This window comes from Ctenocephalides felis, unplaced genomic scaffold (assembly GCF_003426905.1).
Source record: "Ctenocephalides felis isolate EL2017-DRISC unplaced genomic scaffold, ASM342690v1 CF-g0.4_SCAFFOLD_00845, whole genome shotgun sequence".
Taxonomy (NCBI): Eukaryota; Metazoa; Arthropoda; class Insecta; order Siphonaptera; family Pulicidae; genus Ctenocephalides; species Ctenocephalides felis.
The window spans coordinates 4019116-4042789 of record NW_020536999.1 but is presented as its reverse complement, the minus strand read 5'-3'; the positions used below and the strand labels follow the sequence as shown (position 1 = coordinate 4042789).

Genomic DNA, 23674 nt, shown 5'->3' with positions numbered 1-23674 from the left:
GTTTTTCTGGCAAGTATTCGATCTTTTCTCGCCGTAAGAACCATCCTTGCTTGGACTTCAACGAACATTTTAAAAAAGAATTGGCTAAATCGGTCCAGGAATTTGTTGAGTTATGCGCTTACCAACACATTTTGCGATTCATTTTTATATATAAGATAATAAAATTATAAATTGTGTAAACAAGATAATAAAATTATAAATTGTGTCTATTTCTATGACTATTACCTTTTTTAGTTCCTCGAAGAAAAATTGGCAGTTTTGACCAAAGAGTTTGATGAAGCGATGGGTGAAAAAATGAAATGTCAAGCCGAAGCTGATGCAACAGCATTTACTATCGATTTGGCCAACAGACTTGTTGGAGGTTTGGCTTCGGAAAATGTCAGATGGAGACAATCTGTCGAAGAGTAAGTGTTAATGGACAATTTATGGAAATACCAATTTTGATTGATTGGTTCTGTTTTTGTTTAGTTTGAAGATGATGAATATAACAATCCCGGGTGATATTTTGCTGGTCAGTTGCTTTATATCGTACGTGGGATGCTTCACTCGTCGATATCGTGTCGATTTACAGGATAAGTTTTGGATTCCTTATTTTGAAAAAATACAGGTAGGGTAAATAAAAAATAATATGCGAGGATTCAAGTAATTCAAATCGGTTTTAAGCTCAGCAAATTAATACATTCAGAGTCTTTTTTCCTCAGCCAAAAATTCCTCGAACCGGCGGCCTGGACCCTCTGGGTTTATTGACAGACGATGCCCAGATCGCGTCCTGGTGCAACGAAGGATTACCCAGCGATCGGATGAGCGCTGAAAACGCAACTATACTCACAAATTCTGCCAGATGGCCTCTCATGATCGATCCTCAGTTGTAAGTAAAAATAGGACACTAACATTATTAACTTCCCGAAGGAAAAGTTTGTTTTCATCAAAAAATCCGATTCGCTAACTTTATGTTTTCTCGACTTTTCAAGCCATTCTGAATCGAATGAGACCAAATTTAAGGAAAAAGTATGTGTGTGTGTATGTCAACAATTTTTTGCCGTAAATCGACGTTTTCTCTCTAAAACGGCTGGACCGATTTCAAAAATTTAAAAGCCATTTGATATATCTCGATGAGGACTAGGGTTTGTTGATCCTTGATGACCCTAGATCATTTGTGCGACAATTGGCCGGGCCGTTTCTTTGTAAATCGCAGAAAAGTAAAAATTTTTTCGTCCACGTTTTAGCCCGCAATTCTGAATCGATTCTGAAAATTCAAAAACCCGGTTGGGAATCGTGCTGATTAGTTTTGGGTAAAGATCGGCTGGGCCGTTTTCTTGTAATAAAGTTTAAAAAAAAATTTCGACGATTTTTATGATTTTTTTTTGACGGTAGATATCATAGTCTTCTAGATCATTCTAAAATATTACCGCCCTACGACAACTAGTTTAGCTTTAAAAATTCGTCAAAGTTTGCAAAAATTGGTATCGTTTTTTTGGCATTTGTCAAAATTAGACTTTTCATCGACCTTTGCTCAAAAACGCCTGAACCGATTTCAGATATTTAAAAAGCATTTGATGTATATCGATGAGGATTATCGTTTCTTAGTTTTGTGCGACGATCGGCCGATCCGTTGCTTTGTACTTTGAAAGATAGTGTTGAACTTTTCGTCCACATTCAAGCTCATACTACCGAATCGATTTCAAAAATTCAAAAACTCTTTGAAAGATATTAGTTGGGAATGATACTGATTAGTTTTAGGTGAAAATCTACCGAACCGTTTTCTTGTAATTATCTGTTGAAAAAAAAATTTAAGCCGATTTTTATGGAACTTTTTTTGCGATATATATCATAGAACTTACTGAAATATTACGGCCTTACGACAAGTAGTTTAATTTTGAAAAATCATCAAAATTTGAGAAAATAAGTAGTTCTTTCGATATTTGTTAAAATTAAAATTAGATGAATTACTTGGTATAACGTTAGAGTACTTGGTATTAATAAACCATTAAAGTCCTACGAAAACTGGTTCAAATATAAAAATCGAAAATTTGCTTTAAGAAAATACTCTGAGTCAAAGTGTTTGTTCGTTTTCAATTATGTGTAATAAATCTACTCGGAATACTTCTAATCACTCATAAATTAATTTGTTTATTATTGATTAAGTCGATTATTTACAGATATCGAGAAGTTCATGTAACTTGCCTCAAGGCTAAATACCAATACCAACTAGTTTAAATTTCCAGCAGTTTTCCTTAAAATCATTTTGTAATTTAAGGCAAGGTTTGAAGTGGATAAAAACAAAGTACGGTGCTGATTTGAAGATCATCCGTTTGTCGATGAAGAACTACCTTGATATTTTGGAACGGGCTATCAATAATGGGGATACTGTTCTTCTCGAAAATATTTTTGAGGTAAAAAATAAATAGATACTATACCACTTTACCATATACCACTTGTTTTTATTATATATACTAGATGACCCGACAGACGTTGCCCTGTACCCATGTCTACAATTTCTTAATATAATATACTAATATTTACCTTTTACCTAAAAATAATAATTATTGTTTTTTTAATTACTCTTTACGCCAAAATGCATGCACATTTATAATATGAGCGATGTTAAATGTAGAATTGCGCCTTCATGTTGGTTTAAATTAATTTAATATTTTATTATTTGAGATATCCAAAATTGCATCTTAAACTTCTCCTAATCGATATCGTGAGGGCCAAATTGTATGTATTCATATTTACTTTCCCATTTGTTGTTATAAAGTGAAGTTTTTACGAATTTTAAAAATATTATGGAAAGATTAGTAAAAGATGCAAAGAAATTATATATTGAAAAAAAACTATATTGAAAATTTAATATCCGAATCTTGTGTTGGCGCCCCCTAAGGCGTGCGCTAGTATTTTTCGCATGCGTCGCATTAAAGGTAGGACCGGCCCTGATTAATACTTAATTTCATATTTTAAGTGAATTAATTTGTCATATCCTGTTCATATGTGTATCATTCAATCTGCCATATATCTTAAAATATTTATTTTCTGGCACATCTCAGCTGCTTTTTGGCAATAATAATATAGACATTACATTTTTATTATTCATAATTATAAATTTATTTCACATATTCTAATATTGTCTAGGTTCATAAGTAAATTGAAATTTTTGGCAGATGGTAGTTTTCATTTGTTTTAAATGCAAACAATGACATGTCGTTTTTTACTATTTTTTCCATTTATTTCTACAATATTGCGCATACATCACAGTACTTTACAATCACATGCAGTCTAGAAAATTTCCTTAACAAACTTCAGAAAGATTTATCAAAATCCGAATAATAGTTTAGAAGGTGTATACAGTGAGTGCTTGTAATTTAATATGAACTTTATATAATAGCAATAAAGGTCAAATTGATTCTACGCTTTAGTTAGAAAACGTTTGTATGTGAAAAAGAAAAGGGCTGTTTTTAGGGTTTTTCCTGCAATTATTCGATTTTTTTCGCCGTAAGAACCATCCTTGAACTTCGACGAACATTTAAAAAAAAAGAATTGGCCAAATTGGTCCAGGCGTTGTTGAGTTATGCGCTTACCAACACATTTTGCGATTCATTTTTATATATAAGTTATATAATAATTTTTATGATATCTATTTTTCTTTTACAGACGGTGGACGCCGTCCTAAATCCACTCCTGGGCAGAATGCTGGTGAAGAAGGGACGTTGTGTTAAAATCGGTGACAAAGAAGTCGATTTCAATAAAAATTTCAGGCTGATCATGCAGACCAAGTTGGCAAATCCTCATTATAAACCTGAGATGCAGGCACAGGCCACTCTTATCAACTTTACTGTCACCAGAGACGGGTGAGATAATTCAAAGAAACAATTATTCATAGATAATCTTATATATAAAAACTCAACAACGCCTTGACCAATTTGGTCAATTTTTTTTTAATGTTTGTTGAAGTTCAAGGATGGTTCTTACGGCGAGAAAAAATCGAATTATTGCCGGGAAAACCCCAAAAACAGCCCTTTTCTTTTTCTCATATAAACGTTTTCTAAAACTAAAACATAGAATCAATTTGAGCTTTATTGCTATTATATAAAGTTCATATTAAATTACAAGCACTCACTGTTTACTTCTACTAAACGATTATATGGATTTTGATAAATCTTTCTGAAGTTTGTTAAGAAAATTTTCTAGGATGTATGTGATCATAAAGTACTGGGACGTATGTTTAATATTGTAGAAATAAATGAAAAGAAATTCAAAAAACGACATGTCATTGTTTGCATCGGGAACGAATGAAAACTATCATTTGCCAAAAATTTCAATTTACTTATGAACCTAGACAATATTAGAATTTGTATCAGTGGCGGATCCAGCTTTGACGCCAGGGGGGGCCTCATAATTAAATTATGTATAGAACATATATTCGCAATACGATCAGAAAATCCTTAAATTTTAGGAGCCTTTGACTTCGTAACAAAATACATAAATAAAATCTTTATGAAGTAAATTTATTGCAGATTTAGTGTTTTATCTAAGTCTTAAGACAGGCTCAGGGGAGGTCATGACCCCCCTGACCCACCCTCTGGATCCGCCACTGATTTGTATAATAAATTTATGATTATGACTAAGAAAAATGAAATGCCTACATTATTGTTGACGAAAAGCAGCTGAGATGTGCCAGAAATTAAAATAATATAAAATACAGTATATGTATGGCAGATTGAATGATACACATATGAACAGGATATGACAAATTAATTTACTTAAAAAATGAATTTAAGTATTAATCAGGGTCGGCCCTACCTTTAATGCGATGCGTGCGAGAAATACAAGCGCACGCCTTAGGGGGCGCCAACACAAGATTCGGATATTAAATTTTCAATATAGTTTTTTTTTTCAATGTACAATTTCTTTGCATCTTTTACTAATCTTTGCACAATATTTTTAGAATATTTTAAAAATTTTATTTTAAAGACTTCAATTTCCAATATAGTGCGGAAATTGAGACTCATCATTTTATTTAAAGCAGTTCTACATTTAACATCGCTCATATTATAAATGTATATGCATTTTGGCGTGAAGAGTAATTTGAAAAACAATATATATTATTTTTAGATAAACGGTAAATATTAGCATATTATATTAAAAAATTGTAGATATGGGTACAGGACAACGTCTGTCGGGTCAGTATATAAATAAATTTGTATCTATTTCTTCTAGGTTGGAAGAGCAGCTTCTGGCCGAAGTCGTGAAGGCCGAACGTCCTGATCTGGAGGCCCTAAAATCTGATCTGACGACCCAGCAGAATTTGTTCAAGATTACATTGAAATTCTTAGAAGACGATCTATTATCTCGTCTTTCCAGCGCCGGTGCCAATGTCTTAGAAGATAGTGCTCTGGTCATTAATTTGGAAACAACAAAGAAAACCGCTGAAGAAATCGTCATCAAGGTCGAGGAGGCGAAAATTACATCGGCTAAGATTGATGAGGCTAGGGAACAGTACAGGTGAATAAATAATACATACATCAATCAAATGAAGATGATCTATTTTCTATATGTTATTAATTTTATAGACCAGCTGCTTGTCGTGCATCCATCCTTTACTTCATTCTGAATGAGTTGTACAAAATCAACATGATGTATCAGTTTTCTTTGAAAGCATTCAGGTTTGTTTTATTTATTTATTAAATTCCCGAAGGAAAAGTTTGTTTTTATAAAAAAATCCGATTCGCTAATTTTATGTTTTCTCGACGTTTCAAACCATTCTGAATGGAATGAGACCAAATTTGGAAAAAGTATGTGTGTGTGTGTATGCGTGTGTGTGAACAGATTTTTTGCTGTAAATCGACGTTTTCTCAAAAACGAATTCAAAAATTTAAAAGCCATTAGATGTATCTCGATGAGGACTATTGTTTGTCATTTTGTGCGACGATCTTTATAAATAGCAGAAAAGTGAAAAATTTTTCGTCCACGTTTTAGCCCGCAATTTTGAAAATTCAAAAACCGTTCGAAAGATATTGGTTGGGAATCGTGCTGATTAGTTTTTGGTAAAGATCGGCCGGGTTTTCTTGTAATAAAGATTTAAAAAAAAAAATTTCACATTTTTTATGATTTTTTTTTTGACGGTAGATATCATAGTCTTCTAGATCATACTAAAATATTACCGCCCTACAACGACTCGTTTAGCTTTAAAAATTTGTCAAAGTTTGCAAAAATTGCTATCGTTTTTATGGCATTTGTCAAAATTAGACCTTTCATCGAAGTTTGCTCAAAAACGCCTGAACCGATTTCATAAATTTAAAAGCCATTCGATGTATCTCAATGAGCACTATAGTTTGTCAGTTTGGTGAGACGATCTGCCGAGCCGTTTCTTTGCAATTTGAAAAAGAGTGTTAAACCTTTCGTCCACATTTAAGCTCATACTACCGAACCGATTTTAAAAAATCAAAAACTGTTCGAAAGATATTAGTTGAGAATGATACTGATTAGTTTTAGGTGAAAATCTACCGAGCCGTTTTCTTGTAATTAACTATTGAAAAAAAAATTAAGCCGATTTTTATAGAATTTTTTTTAGCGATATATATCATGGTCTTATAGAACTTACTGAATTATTACGGCCTTACAACAAGTAGTTTAATTTTAAAAAGTCATCAAAATTTGAGAAAATGAGCAGTTTTTTTGACGTTAGCTAAAATTAAAATTAGTTAAAAAGCAATAATAAGCCAGAAAGATCCCTTTGATTTTTATCTATATGCTTCTAACGTATCTTTTATTCTTTTTGAGATATAATGAAAATATAAAACAATATATATTTTTCCTAGAATACTTTATGTGATACCGATTTATTCAGATTTTCATTGACATAATTTTGTTTATTACATGATTTTCGTTAAAATATATATTTTAGGAGATATTTGCAAAAAAACGAAGAAAAACGCCAAAAATATATGAATCTTTAGTGGCCAGTAACTTGAAAAGTATTAGTTTTTTTGAAAAACTATAAAAGACATTTTTTCTTATAATTAGTTCTTCTATCGATTTCCGACGTTATTTTGAAAAAATGTAATTACACAATTGAGAAGGGGTGTCATGTTATGGCGCAACCCGAATTGTTTTCACTTTTGAACTTGAGTGTAAGATGAACCTAATTCCAAAATTTCATTCAATTCGGAGCACAGTAAAAAAAATCAGAGGTTATACCCTTTTTTCTTCTCCGTTTACTGCACTAATAATAATTGTTGATTTTTGAAAATACTCCGAGTAAACGTGTTCATTCGTTTTCAATTATCTGTAATAAATCCACTCATAAATTAATTAATTTTTTATTGATTAAGTCAATTATTTACACATATCGGGAAGTTTATGTAACTTGCCTCAAGGCAAAATACCAATACCAACTAGTTTATTAAATATTTTCACTAGCAAATATTTGTAATATTTTTTTACCACAGTGTCGTGTTTCTGAGGGCTATCGCCAAAACACCACCAGCAGAGACTTTGGAGGAGAAAGTGGAAAATCTTTTGGAGTCCATCACCCATGCTGTGTACATGTACACAACCCGAGGACTTTTTGAACGTGATAAATTGACTTTTATGGCACAGGTCGTGATACAGGTAATAAAAATTGAAGCCATACTTTTATATTTGTTTTATTTATCAAGCCCTGCACATAGCTTGATCTATGAATCATTTTCTTTTTTATGTGAACGTTAATGCAATGATCATCATCAATATTACGAGGTAATAAATTAACCATATTATTAATGTCAACAGGCACATTTATAATTTGGCCAAACATTCCAAATTGTCCATTTGCATGTCGCAATCGTCTAATTTGCATGAAACACAACCTAGGTGAAATTAATCTTTCAAATACAGTATCTAGTTTAGGTAGATAATTTGGTATAGGTGGAAAAACAAACCCGTTAAATTTACACAATAGTGGGAATTTTACCCGAATTTATTGTCTTTCGACAAGTTTAACATCCAACTTGATTATTTGAATTAATATTCAGAAAACCATTATTAAGAATTTGTTTTTGAGCATCATTTGATATTTCTAAGTCACTTTGAAACCAAAGTCGATCACGCACAAAACATACATAGCCAAAGCTATCATTTGTAAATTGTTTTTCAAACAATTTTCGTGCATTCCTAAACAAATTGAAGGGTTTATATGGAAGTTCAAATACTTCATTTGACTCTTGCAAAAGATCTTGTCACATTATTAGTCACAATATATGCAGAATCATTAATTTGCAAATGACGTGATGTAGTTGCTGTATCAGAAAAAGTTACAGCAGTACTTTCATCTAAAAAGATAAGAGAATAATATGTTTAAATGTGAATAGTTGAAATGTTTTTCAGGAGTAAAATAGCGAAAAAAGATTTTTACTTATGTCAATGGTGTTGACATTAACATCTAAATTGATACCTGACTTAAGATTTTCTAATAAATTGACAGTAACCGATTATTTTCCTGCAGTTGTTTTCTTTGACTATGTAATCTTGATCTTTGTAAGTTTGTAAGAGGCTTTGAACCTACATCAATATTTATAATTACTATTATAGTGAATTAAAATTAGTCTACATAGCCATCATAAAAGAGAAACATGTAAACTTTCTCTAAATTTCCAATCAAGAATTATTGTTTTCACAATTTCACTTATCATGTAATTGTGTTCGTAGAACTTCATGTAATTGAAATTAACATACGTTTATTGACTACTTGTTTGTTTTGACTAGGGTTTGTCGGTTTTCAAAAGCCGGTTTTAAAAACCGGTTTTTTGGCGAAAATTATGGAATTCGAAAACCGTTTTCTTAGTGAAAAAAGTTGGTTTTCACTTTATAAATGGAAAATGACAAATATAGCCAAATATAAAAGATAGTTGAAAGCGTTTTGATTCTTGAAATCATATCGTTTCAATATCATTTGATATCTTATCAGTCTGCAATGGTTTCCAGTAAGGTTTTGTATATAATAATTTAGATTTTTATACCAGTGTATATATTAATTTAAATCAGTGTGACTTCTTCTTGAAGAAGTAACTTTCTCTACTCAAACTCAAAAAAAGAGTTTTAATCCCTAGAAGCCACAAATTAAAGAACAAAAAACTTAGAATTATTATATCAGGCTTTAGAAACAACAACAAAGTATGAGAGTATTTTCTATTTCAGGAAATTTTGTGAGTAAACAAAGGACACGTCTAAGTAGCAATTCGATAGACATTCTCAATTTTTTTTAAATCATATTTTATTAAACAAAAAACAATTAGAATGTTTAAAATTAATTAATTAAAATTACTCGGAACAGAAATATAAGCTTAGCTTAATTGTTTTTAAAACTAAAATTGATATTAACAAGTATGTATCAACATGTATCAAACATTTTTTTATTTTTTTTATTTAATGAATTTTTTTATTTAAAAATGTATTATTTTTATATATTCGAAAACTTTTCTTTCACTATCATAAAAATATTTTCATTCCTATATGTGAAAATGATGCATGAATAACGAATAATTATTTTCAAAGTATTTTTAATCAAGATGAACTATTATTTTTTAGTTCTACTAATTAAAATTAAAATAATTTTGTTTACTATCTATAAAATTGAACAATAAATAAATTAAGTCAAATACTATTCTAAATTACACTAAATTTGCGGATAAATTACAGAATATTCGAGCAAAAATTTATTTTCTATATAAAATTCGAAAACCGGTTAAAACCGGTTTTTTAGTAAAATTAAATTTCGAAAGCCGGTTTTCTGAAATGTCGGTTTTTGTAAAACCCTAGTTTTGACTATTTCGCTGGCGATACAGTTTCATTCTTTGAGCAACTGTAGTATATCTGTCTTGCCTATAAAAATATTTTCCGTTTTAGTAATAATCTCAAAGGTATAAAGTAACCTCGAAAATTTCGAATAATACAAATTTCTTCAATAAACTTACGTTTCTTACGCAGCGCAGATTTTTCATTTGTTTCATTATTTGCACTACAATTATTTATGGGGGACGGGATAAAATATTCTTTCGATCCAGACATTTTTTATACTATTATTTAATACTGACGACTTATACTATTATTTAACTTTAAAATGTTTTAACATAAAATCGGAAGATGAACAATATGCTTCACGCTTTCGGTGACGTACGCTCGTATAAAGTCACGCATCAGAATCGTCCCGTATAGAAATGATCTCATCGAGAGCGAATGACTCTCACTTGACCTTGCCGTAACAATTTCCGTTGCAAGAAGTTTTACTTCAATAAATAAAATATAACTGGTGACAAGAACTGAAAATGCAAATGAATTCTGTTTTTTTCCTATAGATTGAATTGAATGCCAAGACGATCGAACCAGCAGAACTGGATTTTTTGCTCAGATTTCCAGCAGTTGCAACCGAGAGTGTACCTGTAGACTTTTTATCGAATTTACTTTGGGGAGGTGTTAAATTGTTATCGAACATGACAGAGTTTGCAAATTTGGACAAAGACATCGAGGGAGCTGCAAAGAGGTGATCTACAGACAACCTTAATATCATATTTTGAAACAGCAAAAATTTCAATTATTTTTTGCAGTAAATAAGCTCTATTCTATTTTTTATTATTTTTTTTTAATTATTAATTTTATTTTCAGGTGGAAGAAGTTTGTGGAAAGCGAGGCACCAGAAAAGGAAAAATTGCCGCAGGAATGGAAAAACAAACAGCCCCTACAAAGACTCTGCATTATGAGGACTTTAAGACCTGACAGGATGTGCTATGCTACATCGTAAGGAAACTCTTATTATTACTAAAAAAACAATTATAACTAGTGGTGTATGGCATTGTGCCTTAAGTCAAATTGCTGGAATTTTCCATATCGTAATGAAATATTAGGTTGTCAAATATCTCCCTTCCGCCTTTTTGTATTATAAACCAATAGCAAAAAAGCGGAAGGGAGATATTTGACAACCTAATATTCGAGGAATATTAAATGTTTTCAAACAGATTATTATAACCTGTAACTTATACATGTTTACAGAGAAGTGAATGAACAAAACTTATGGGGCAATTCTGCTGTAACAGAGCTCATAAAATAGCGTTGTCATGGCAACGCTATCTTATGCTTGTTCTTAGTAGTAACTGTGTGAAAATGTCTATTTGCAGTTTGATCAGGCATATTTTACATATAAACAAGCAAGGAAGAATCTTATGATAACAGAATAGTAGATGGTGCAATAATTACAACATTTAAAGCATACATCAGTATTAACTTGATGTATGCTTTATATGAACATTTTGAAAATGCATTGAAATTTTATTTAAAAATTACTTATGCACTGCTTATAGGATATATAAATTTTGTATCTTATTATTATTTGTAGTGGCTACATTGAGGAACGTCTTGGTCCAAAGTTTGTAGACGCTCGAACCTTGGACTTTCCAACATCGTATGAAGAAATGAGCAACATCACACCCATGTTTTTTATATTGTCACCTGGATCTAATCCCTTAAAGGCAAATAACTTTATACATACATATATATACACCTAAGTCTGTTTTTACATGGTAGATTGGTTCCAGAAGAAGCCGTGTAAAAAAAAAACGTGTAAAAAAAGACATTGATCTTATACAAAAATGGGTGATTTGTTCCTAATCTCTAAAACCTATTAAAATTAGTAAAAAACAAGAATTTTTAAGAACAAGAATTAAATTAGTGCTATTCACATTTGCTTTGACCAGTAAAAATTGTTTGTACGCGCTAAAGGGGAATTCACTTAAATCTTTAAGCTAGTGTTCGCAAACTATCGATACTATCGATGGTTTCAGACTTTTTTCTTTCATAAATACTTTTTTGTGATATGAACATACTTCGCAAAAATTAAATTTGACAAAAAAATTTAAGTACATAAAATTTCAAATCGTGCTAAATGGAATAAAATCGTGTAAAAAAATTAAAAATATTCAATTTTCAAACCGTGTACAAAAAGACCGTGTAAAAACAGATTTAGGTGTATATATATATATATATATATATATATATATATATATATACATATGTATTCGATGCTAATAAATTGATTTATTATAATCCCTCTTCTCCTCAGGATGTTGAAAGTCATGGCAAAAAGCTGAAATTCATGACCGATTTACAAAATTTCCACGTTGTATCGTTGGGCCAGGGCCAGGAGGTAGTGGCAGAAAGTGCCATCGAAATTGGTGCCAAATTTGGACAGTGGGTTATGTTGCAGAATGTGCATTTGGTTGCCAAGTGGTTGCCAACGCTGGAGAAGAAGATGGAGCAGACGTTTGAGAAGAGCCACGAGAATTATAGGTAAATGGAAAAAAATGTTTAATTGTGTGACTAACAGAATGAATAACAGTTTTTACTTCCTAATCGAGATTTTCTTTATTTATGAAATACATATTATTTTTGCTGACTATATTTTTTAATCAGGTTATACATCAGCGCAGAACCAGCTATGAGTGCTGAATACCACATACTTCCTCAAGGTGTACTAGAGTCATCGATAAAGGTTCTTTTTTTCTCATTCTAATTCCATAAATGGTTATACTTCATTAAAAATACTCTATTATTGATGTATCGTTATAAAACAACTGGCAACATTAGACCATTCCTGTACAATTAATGATTAAAATATATAAACTGATGGAATTGTCTATTGCATATTGTTCAATGTGCAAGGCTTTTTTATTTGAATTCGCAAATATATATTCAAAATGTATGTAATTTAGTTGTCATTACCCTTGTAGGTGACCAACGAAGCCCCCACAGGCATGTTTGCAAATTTGCACAAGGCCCTGGACAATTTCAACCAGGAGACTTTGGAGATGTGCAGCAAAGAGGCCGAATTCAAGGCGATTTTATTTGCATTATGCTATTTCCATGCAGTCGTCTGCGAACGAGGAAAATTTGGAGCACAAGGATGGAACAGGTTAGATAAGAAAAATAAATAATTGTCCAAACTTGAATGTTTTTAATTCCAAATTTTTGTTTTAGAAATTACCCTTTCAATGTTGGAGATTTGACGATCAGTGTGTATGTGTTGTATAATTATTTAGAAAATAATGCCAAAGTGCCATGGGAAGATCTACGATATTTATTCGGTAAGTAATAGAAAAGTAAGTAGGTATTGGAAACTATAAAAGACAATCTGAACAGATTACAACTATATATATTAATAAAATAAAAATAAAAAAGAGTACGCCTAAGGTTCACATGCGATTGAAGTAAAACTTATTTGCTACTGTACAAGATGGCATTTAAGTAAAAATAAATACATCATATAACAATTTTGAATAATGTTTATTAGTAATATGGTAACACTCGTGATGCACACATTTATTAGTGTCGTCAATCATGATACACATTTATATAATGATAAATTATAAACTATATATTTATAATGGCATTAAAAATATGTATAATATTTGTAATATGTAATTAAAGACATACTTGAAATATGACGTAATTGCTGATTAATAACTTCTATAGTATTCGTTTACACAGTGAATTGTGTTAAACAACGCCCAAACAAATATTATTTTTGCAACTTCACTCATTATGTAATAATTGTGTTTGAAGAACTTCACGTAATTAAAATTAACATACATCCATTGACTGCTTGTATTTTTTTACTTTTTTGCAGTCTCATTCTTTGAACAGCTGTAATATCTGTCTTGCCTAAAAAATATTTTTTATTTTAATAACTTCAAAGATTTATAGAAGCTACGAATAATATAGAAATAATTTCTAATCAATAAACTTACGTTTTGTACACGGCACAAGTGTTTAATTTGTTTTATTATTTTCAAGGAACAGGATAAAATATTCTTGCGATTCAGGCATTTTTCATTAGATCAAGATTTGTACTGCGATTTAACTTTAAAATGTTTACTTATCTATGCCGATTTCCTTGTTGATATCGGTACGCATACAACGTTGATGCCGTTACGCCCACAACCACAATTTCACATACACGACTACTAATCACAATCGACCCGTATTGAAATGATTTCATCGAGAGCGAATGACCTACAGTTCGGCCGTAACGCATTTCCGTTGCATTTGTACGGATTTACACCCTAGTCGCGCCTAAAGAACTTTTACTTCAAAAAAATTAATAACAAAATAATCAAAAATATACTAAACAACCAAAAATTGATTGTTTTTTGCGAGAAATTTTTGCGTTTCTTGACGTTTTGAAGGTTTGTGAACATTTTGACATACCTCAGAAAAAATGGATGTGTGTGTGTGTATGTGTGTGTTTTATGTCTGCATTTTTCATCCACGTTTTCGGGCGCACGGATCAACCGATTCGAATGATTCAGAAAACATTCGGTTCCTATTGATAGGGAGATATGCTGATTAGTTTTTGGCAAAGGCAAGTCCAGTTGTTACGGAGATACGGAGCAAAGAGTGCAGAAAATACAAATCGAGTTTTTGAGAGATCGGAGTATCCATTTTGAATGATCTAAAAAACATTCAATTTGTAATGATTGGGAGAAGAGGTGATTAGTTTTTGGCAAAGACAGGTCCCATCATTTCGAAGATACAGAGCTAAATGTGCAAAAAGACAGTTTTTGAGTGAACTAAGCGTCCGATTTGAATGATCTAAATACTTTCTGCTTGTATTGACAAAAACAATTGCTTTTGAGGATAAAAAATTATTACATCTTTTTTTATTTTCCTTGAAATATTTTTGTAATTTTGGATTAAAAATTGTAAAAAATTACCCAGGCTAAGCACAGTATAAGTGAAAATGTCGCACATAATTATTTGCAAATGCGTTTAGACTGTGATTATACCGGAGCACTTTTTCAATTTTGTGTGAATTAGGCAACTATTTTTTTTTGAAATTGAATTCGAAATGAAATGACGATTGCTCTTATTTTAGAGATGAATTGATTTGTGATTTATGATTTATGATTTACATTCGATTTGCTCAGATATAACAAGATAGCAACAATAATGAAAGTTACAGTATTTGTAATAATATATTTGTAAACGTTTAAAATTTCTCGAATATTTCATTACGGTACGGGAAGTTGCCTTATGGCACGATGCCATACACCACTAGTTATAAATTTTATTTCTATTATCCCAGGTGAAATAATGTACGGTGGACACATCACTGATGACTGGGACAGACGTCTGGCTCGAACCTACCTTTTAGAATTCATGCAGCCCGAATTGACTGAAGGCGAACTGAATTTTGCTGTTGGGTTCCGTGCACCACCCAACACCGATTACAAGTAAATTATTTAATTCTGTATTATCAAAGTGCCAAATTTTTTATGCATTTTTTTTTCTTCTGCAGAGGTTACCACGAGTACATTGATGATGCCCTTCCGCCTGAATCACCATATTTGTATGGTCTGCATCCGAATGCAGAAATTGGATTCTTGAGCACGAAATCTGAGAAAATGTTCAAGACTATATTTGAATTGCAGCCGAGAGATTCTGGAGGCGGTGAGGCTGGTGGAGTATCCAAAGAGGAGAAGGTAATTAAATCATGCGATACTTTAGTATTAATAATTAGTATCAACTAGGGAATGCAATACCGATGGAAAATTTCAATACCGGTATTTCGGTAATTTTTCATTTTAAAACCGGAATACCGGTGAATTACCGGCATTTTTATTATCTTAAACAAACGTAAACAAAATTGAAAGTTACTAGTACAAATATAAAAAAAATGTATAAACAACTACAACCATATTCAACTAAACAATAAAAACTATAAAATAAACTAATAAGTTTATTTTTTTGAATAATAATTTAACAAAAATATATGCAATTTAATTAATTCATTATCACTATCGAGTATATTGAGTACTTTTCACCAAAAACAAACTTATGAGTAAGAAGGACCAAAAACTCATAAAAGATCATATGTACCCACAATTATGAAAGTGGTCTAAGTCATATATTTCTTGTTTCGAGATATTTAATGATTTGCATTTGAATAAATTAAAAAATATTTTTACATTATGCGACATTTTAATTTTTAATTTTATTAGTCTTAACTAATGGAAATTTATTATGAATATAAAATTTTGTGTGAATTTCATACGATAATATTGTTTTTGAAGGTCGGATTGACTTAGACTATTTTCAAAATTAACTGAATGTCCTATAAATGACTTAAAGCAATAAAGAACTTTGAGTTTTATTTGAAACAATAATTTTATTGAAATAATTCGTGAGCATTTATTAATTATTTTTAAACGGTAATCCATTTTTATCATTATTTCGAGTATTTAAGATTCTTAAAATGTTCCTGAAAAACTGGAGGGATGTACGGTGGTAAACTCATAATATCTTTGTTTTTCTTCTGATACTGGTCTAATGCTGGTGTATAATGGAAGTAATTTAATATTTCCGTATATTTTTTGGTCTTTCTCTTTCAGGTGAAAGATCCAAAACGTGAAATGTAGAATCATCTAAAAAAGTTTTATAAAACATAAAAATTTTATAAGGTTCATTTTTCAAGAATCTCATCCATTGAATTTGTAGCCAAGAGACAGATTCGCCCGCGGTATTTTTTACTATTCTTGTTATTGTATCTTCTAATGATTTCGTTGAAATAAAATCCGGCTGCGACATTCGCTTTATCGAAAATGTATTATTGCTTCTTCTGCACTTTTCTATCAATTCATAATATTGCTCAGGGTTGTATACTTGTATAAGTATTTTGATTTTTTTATTTTCATTTCTATCGACCCAAAATCACGATCATTCAGTAGAAAGGAATGACCTGACACCAAAAATTTTTGACTTTGACCACTTTCATAATTAACACTAAATGAATTCCATATAATGTTGAAATTACAACCACTACCTAATGGTTCATTTTTGACAATTTCGTAAAAATTACATTGAATACGTTTAGTTTAAACTAATGTGGTGTGAAATAACTGATAAACTCATTTTTTTTAAAATTTGACATAGACCACTTTCATAATTATGGGCACTTATTACATTATTATAATAAATTGTATTGTCTATATCCGATTTGTTAAATTAGCATAATCTCCAATATTTTAAAAAAATAATTTTTCTACACTAATTTAAGATCGGATACTTTCTCGAGATAAATAATAAGTTACTATAATTGTTGAGTATTGTTATTCAAAATAATGTGATGCTTCTATAGTATTTTCAAACTTTGTAATAATAATATAGTATTTTATAATTGTAATAAGAAACAAAAATATTTAGTGATTATCATAATTATTATGTATAAAGTTAGAAAAAAATAAATATTACGCAGGGGTAATCTGTATGATATAAAATATTTGGGCGCAAATATCACTTAAAAAACCGTTACATTTTTACATAAGATGAAACAAACATCATTATCTATCAGTCCAATTCTATTTATTGTAACACGATATGAAGCCCTTTGGAAAGCAATAAATATTCAGTTTGAGATAATATTTGACATTTGTTTTTCTTATAGAATCACTTGAAGATATAGCTGTTTATGCGATTAAGGAATTTAAAGACAAATCTGTTCCGAGAAATTTAAACTTTAGCGTATTATGTATCAAATAGCGCTTATGTAAAAATACCGAAAATACCGGTATTTTTGGAATAAATACCGGTAAAAATATCGCCGAAAAATCGGGCGGTTTACCGGTAATTCGGTATACCGGTATACCGGTATTGCATTCCCTAGTATCAACTATTTCTTTCCTTTAGGTGAAGACTGTGATAGAAGACATTATGGACAAGATACCAGACGAATTCAATATTCAGGAACTGATGAGCAAAGCCGAAGATTTGACGCCTTATGTTATTGTAGCTTTCCAGGAATGTGAACGAATGAACATACTGATGGGAGAAATCAGACGCAGTCTTGTGGAACTGGAATTGGGTTTGAAGGGCGAGTTGACTATAACTAAAGACATGGAGGATTTGATGGAATGTCTGTCCTTTGACGAGGTTCCTGCCAGTTGGACAAAACGAGCATATCCGAGTATGCTCATGTTGGGAGGATGGTTTGCAGATTTGCTACTCAGGCTAAAAGAACTAGAGGTAAAATGATAATGGTCAATATTATAATAGAATCATTTTACTTAATTCTTCACTTATTCTTTTTTTTAAGAGTTATCTTCATAATCGTAAACAGTTTGTCTATCTTAATGGACTCTTGAGCAATATTGAAAATATCAGTTCAGGTGTTCCTCAGGGATCCATTCTTGGTCCACTACTATTTATTATTTTTATTAATGACATATATGACATTATTAGCTGTCCACATTTATTATTTGACAAAATTGATCATAACATTCTTCTTACTAAATTGCCTATGATTGATCTTAATTCTTCACTTATTTATTTTTATAAGAGTTATCTTCATAATCGTAAACAGTTTGTCTATCTTAAAGGATTCTTGAGCAACATTGAAAATATCAGTTCTGGTGTTCCTCAGGGATCCATTCTTGGGCCACTACTATTTATTATTTTTATTAATGACATATATGAAATATTAGCTATCCAAATTTATGATTTGCAGATGATCTCAAACTATATCTCAAAATAAATTCTATTGATGACTGCTTATTATTACAGTCTCAACTTGACTCTTTCCACTCTTGGTGTGTCTATAACAAATTACATTTGAATATATCAAAGTGCAAGATTCTTAGTTTTTCACATAAGCGCGTTCCAGTACATTTTGATTATAAAATTTCTAACACCAGCCATGGTAGAGGTAATAAAATTCAGATTTAGGAGTTTTGTTTGATTCTGGTTTGTTTTTCACGGATCATTAACTGATATTTGTAATAGAGCGCATAAATCTTTAGGTTTGTTTACTGAGAAATTTTAAACAATTCAATTCTAACAACGCACTTCTTTGCATGTACTATTCTATTGTACTTTCAAAATTAGAATATGGTTCGATTATTTGGTATCCTCATCAAATCAACAACTCTGATGCGATAGAGAAGATTCAGCGAAAATTTCTGATATATCTTTATTACTATACTAGCTGACCCGACAGACGTTGTCCTGTACCCATGCCTACCGTTTAGTTAAAAATAAACATTAATGTTTTTACACTACAATCTATACCAAAATGTATGTACAATAGTATGAGTGTGTACAAAAATGGTCAGTCTCAATTTCTACACTTATACAGTAAAAACCAATCAGCTACATCACAACATATAACATATATCAAACAGAGAAATATCGAAATATGATCATTAACATTGTATATAAATATTTTTACACGACATTTTTTAGAACGAATTTATTTTTAATATATCAATTAACGGGATATACAATATTCTTTGTCAGACCTGTAGGTGCATAAATAATTAAGTTGTTTGTACTTCTAACTCTAGCGTAAGCCATATATAGTTAATAGTATATTAGGCTATGACTAAAACGTTTTACGTTAATTCCGCAAAATAACTGTAAATAACTAACTTATATAGCCGATTGGCGTATAATAATAAATAATAAAATAAGTTAATTGCCTGCCCCTGTGAATTGGAGTTCCATCTAACAATTTATATGTTTTTTAGATAAATATCGAACAGTGTGTCTTATTGCTCAAACTAACCGTATTTTTGCATTTGAACATTGAATATTCACACATATTTCATACTATAGTCATATAGTACATATGAAATGAAAACATTTCGATAAAAGATGCAGAATAAAATTACGAATAAAATGAATATAAATCGTTAAATTATCCTTTAATGTTCCAAGGCTATCTACGCGTTCACAATTATTTTTCAATTATCCTATTCCTAAATCTAATTCTCTCTTAAATTCGCCAATTTACTTATGTCCTCTAACTTCAACTTAATTATTTATATGATTTAGTATAAAACTTAAATATAACTATTAATTTGTTGTTATTTAATTTTACAATCATCATATATATAAATTAATAAATTATATTATAAAAATAATCATGTTACAAAAATTAAAAAAAAAAATTTTTTTTTTCATTCTTACATTTCATAAAATTATATGAAAAAGTTTTTTCGAAAAAAAATATTTGTTTAATAATATATTACATAAAGAAAATGTGATTAATTAGGATTTTGTATACCTTCTTAAGATAATACAATTCATTATTAAATAATCATTTAAAACACTATTGATAATGCAAATCAAATAAATTAATATCATCAACATTTTTATATAATATTTCTGGGATTAGAATTTGTAATATCACTCAAATATATTTCAACCTTCTTAATTTTCATGTTTCAATTAGAATACTAAATACTACAGTAAGTGAATTTTTTACTGTTACATGTAATTAAAGCAAAGGCATATTAATTATGAAAAATATAATCAATTATGGACACATTAATTTTAGGGCATATAACTTGTATTTTTTGTCTTATTAAGTTTCTATATATAAATTTAGTTTGTCATAATTTTTTTTTTATTTTAATATTTAATCGTGAAACGTGTGCTGTTTTGTTATGCCTGTAAAAGTTAAAATATTAATATTTATTAATTGTGATATTTTTAGCCAATTACAAAACAACTAAGAAATGTTAGGTTTATGATGCATATTATCTTATTATTTTTAAATATACGTATTTAAAATTAATAATGAAATAGATATTCACAACACTTCACCTAATCAAATAATCTCCATCTGCACAAGTTAACCTTTTTATTTTCTTTTCAAATATCTCATTATTCTGTTTATAAATAATATGTTACATTCTGCATTATATGTAATTTATGTTAAGCATTTTATGTTATTAACTATATATTGTAATTTTGTATATATGTCAATTGACATTAGTTATGTAAAATAATTGTATTTTTGAGTCTCTTGGAAGAAATCTGTGGGCTATATATTTAAAATAGATAAATAAATAAATAAATATGTGTTTTTCTAAACAGGGTTGGGCTTCTGATCTAAATCTGCCTTCGGCAGTGTGGTTGTCTGGTTTCTTCAATCCACAATCGTTCCTGACAGCAATTATGCAGCAGACGGCCAGGAAGAACGAGTGGCCTTTGGATAAAATGTGTCTGAATTGTGACGTCACTAAAAAACAGAGAGAGGAATTCACGTAAATAAATTTTATACAAACAATGAATCTTGGATTTGATCTTTTATATTTATTAACTTCCCGAAGGAGAAGTTTATGTTTTCATCAAAAATCCGATTCGCTAGTTTTATGTTTTCTCGACGTTTCAAGCCATTCTGAATCGAATGAGACCAAATTTGGAAAAAGTATGTGTGTGTGTATGTGTGTGTGAACAGATTTTTTGCCGTGAATCGACGTTTTTCCCAAACCGATTTCAAAAATTTAATAGCCATTCGATGTATCTCGGCGAGGACTATCGTTTGTCAGTTTGTGGGACGATCGGCCAAGACGTTTCTTTATAAATAGCAGAAAAGTAAAAAAAAATTCGTCTACGTTTTGGCCGGCAATTCTGAACCGATTGAAAATTCAATAACCCTTCGAAAGATATTGATCGGGAATCGTGCTGATGAGTTTTTGGTAAGATCGACCGGGCCGTTTTCTTGTAATAAAGTGTTAAAAAAATTTTTTCGACGATTTTTGTTATTATTTTTTTGACTGTAGATACCATAGTCTTCTAGATCATACTAAAATATTACGGCCCTACGACAACTGGTTTAGCTTTAAAATTTGTCAAAGTTTGCAAAAATTGTATCGTTTTTTTTGGCATTTGTCAAAATTAGACCTTTCATCGACGTTTTCTCAAAAACGCCTCAACCGATTTCAGAAATTTAACAGCCATTTGTTGTATTTCGATGAGGACTATCGTTTATCAGTTTTGTGCGACGATCGGCCGAGCCGTTTTTTTGAAATTTGGAAAAAGTGTTAAACTTTTCGTCTACATTTAAGCTCATCCTACCGAACCGATTTTAAAAAATCAAAAACCGTTCGAAAGATATTAGTTGGGAATAATACTGATCTAAATCTACCAAGCCGTTTTCTTGTAATTAACTGTTGAAAATGAAATTTAAGCCGATTTTTATGGATTTTTTTTTTTAGCGATATATATCATGGTCTTATAGAACTTACTGTTACGGCCTTACGACAAGTAGTTAAATTTTTAAAAATCATCAAAGTTTGCGAAAATGAGTAGTTTTTTTGACTTTTGTTAAAATTAACACTTTCCACTCGGGAGTCGGACTGCTAGTCGGTACGCTGCACTCGGAATATTGTGCTATACATATCTCTCAACTCGGATTTTTTTTTTGTATCGGATTTTTTCAAAATGTGGTAATACTGGTTTTAAATATAGTTATTATGATAATAAAATAAAAAAATTAAAAATAAAAAATGCGCTCAAACCATACTATAATGTTTAAAAAATAATTTCTTCTATTATAATGGCTTACAAAATAATAAATCCTGGTAGACAAGGAAACAAAAATTAAATTTAATATGTTACCAAAATTATTACCATTATAATATATAATATATACATATATATATATATATATATATATATATATATATATATATATATATCATCTCCAGTAAAACTTATATCTCAAAAAATTATGGGGTTCATGAGCTAATAAATTAATTTTGTTACATATTTATTATTAAAATTAATAAATTAATCAATAAATTAATGTAATAGTGAATTAATTTCAAAAGAATTAAAAAAAAATTAAATATTTTAAGTTTGCGACGAGACGATTTGCCGCCGGAGCGGCGGCATCCGAGTCGAAAGGGTTAAAATTAGACGATTGACTCACTTGGTATAACGATAGAGTACTTGGTCTTAATATGAACATACTAAATTATTAAATTCCTACAAAAAACTGGTTCAATTATAAAAATTGGTGATTTTGAAAATTTGCTTTTATAAAATACTCCGAGTTAACGTGTTTGTTCGTTTTCAATCATGTGTAATAAATCCACTCGGAATACTTTTAATTACTCATAAATGAATTTATTTTTATTGATTAAGTCGATTATTTACACATATCGGAAAGTTCATGTAACTTGCCTCAAGGCTAAATACCAAACCAACTAGTTATTTTTTTATTTTAGCTCAGCCCCTCGAGAAGGTGCCTATATCCACGGTTTATACATGGAAGGCGCTCGATGGGACACATCTGTAAACGGCATAGTTGATGCTAAAATGAAAGATTTATTCCCGTTGATGCCAGTGGTTTATGTTAAAGCCATCACTCAAGATAAACAGGTAATATTTAGAAACCCAGTTATAATTTTGATTAAAATTTAATCTATTACCACTGTTTTTTATTAGGAAACCAGAAACGTCTACGAGTGTCCTTTATACAAAACCCGAGAAAGAGGACCCACATACGTCTGGACTTTTAATTTAAAGACGAAAGAGAAGCCTACAAAATGGACAATGGGAGGTGTTGCTTTGCTATTGCAGATATGAAAGTATTCTTGCACGATTGGGATTTATTTTGGAACAGAATTTGTCCTTTGGACTAGGATTCAACACTCATCTTCTTGCAAGTACAGAAATTTTGATATTTTGTAATGCATGGTGTGTTTGTTCTGTTTGTATGATTAACAATGTGAGACTGATCTGTAAAAGATTTTATAATAGACGATGAATGCATGTGTGTATTTTTTATTATTGATGATAGAATTATATTAGAGATATTAATTAGTTATTAACTTCCCGCAAGGGTGAGTTATAGCAATCGCAAAAA

General features: G+C 30.2%; 1 protein-coding gene across 1 annotated transcript; it reads left to right on the top strand.

The window, feature by feature from the left end:
- Nucleotides 1-267: 267 nt before the first annotated feature.
- Nucleotides 268-23449, top strand: LOC113363413 (dynein beta chain, ciliary-like). The gene is made up of 21 exons (XM_026605915.1): nucleotides 268-404; nucleotides 469-607; nucleotides 702-868; nucleotides 2258-2393; nucleotides 3649-3845; nucleotides 5215-5499; nucleotides 5568-5660; nucleotides 7446-7608; nucleotides 10329-10513; nucleotides 10636-10767; nucleotides 11363-11495; nucleotides 12086-12312; nucleotides 12436-12514; nucleotides 12753-12934; nucleotides 13000-13106; nucleotides 15107-15254; nucleotides 15320-15503; nucleotides 17707-18042; nucleotides 20896-21065; nucleotides 23034-23187; nucleotides 23254-23449. The coding sequence occupies exons 1-21, from the start codon at nucleotides 283-285 to the stop codon at nucleotides 23392-23394; spliced, it is 3480 nt and encodes a 1159-aa protein (XP_026461700.1). The 5' UTR covers nucleotides 268-282; the 3' UTR covers nucleotides 23395-23449.
- The last annotated feature ends 225 nt before the right edge of the window (nucleotides 23450-23674 follow it).

Bases quoted from the DNA above. Each gene is read 5' to 3' on its own strand.
- LOC113363413 (XM_026605915.1), top strand. From the start codon at position 283: ATGGGTGAAAAAATGAAATGTCAAGCCGAAGCTGATGCAACAGCATTT. The intron at 15,504-17,706 runs GTAATTAAATCA...TCTTTCCTTTAG, and splicing joins GAGTATCCAAAGAGGAGAAG to GTGAAGACTGTGATAGAAGA. The intron at 18,043-20,895 runs GTAAAATGATAA...TTTTCTAAACAG, and splicing joins TCAGGCTAAAAGAACTAGAG to GGTTGGGCTTCTGATCTAAA.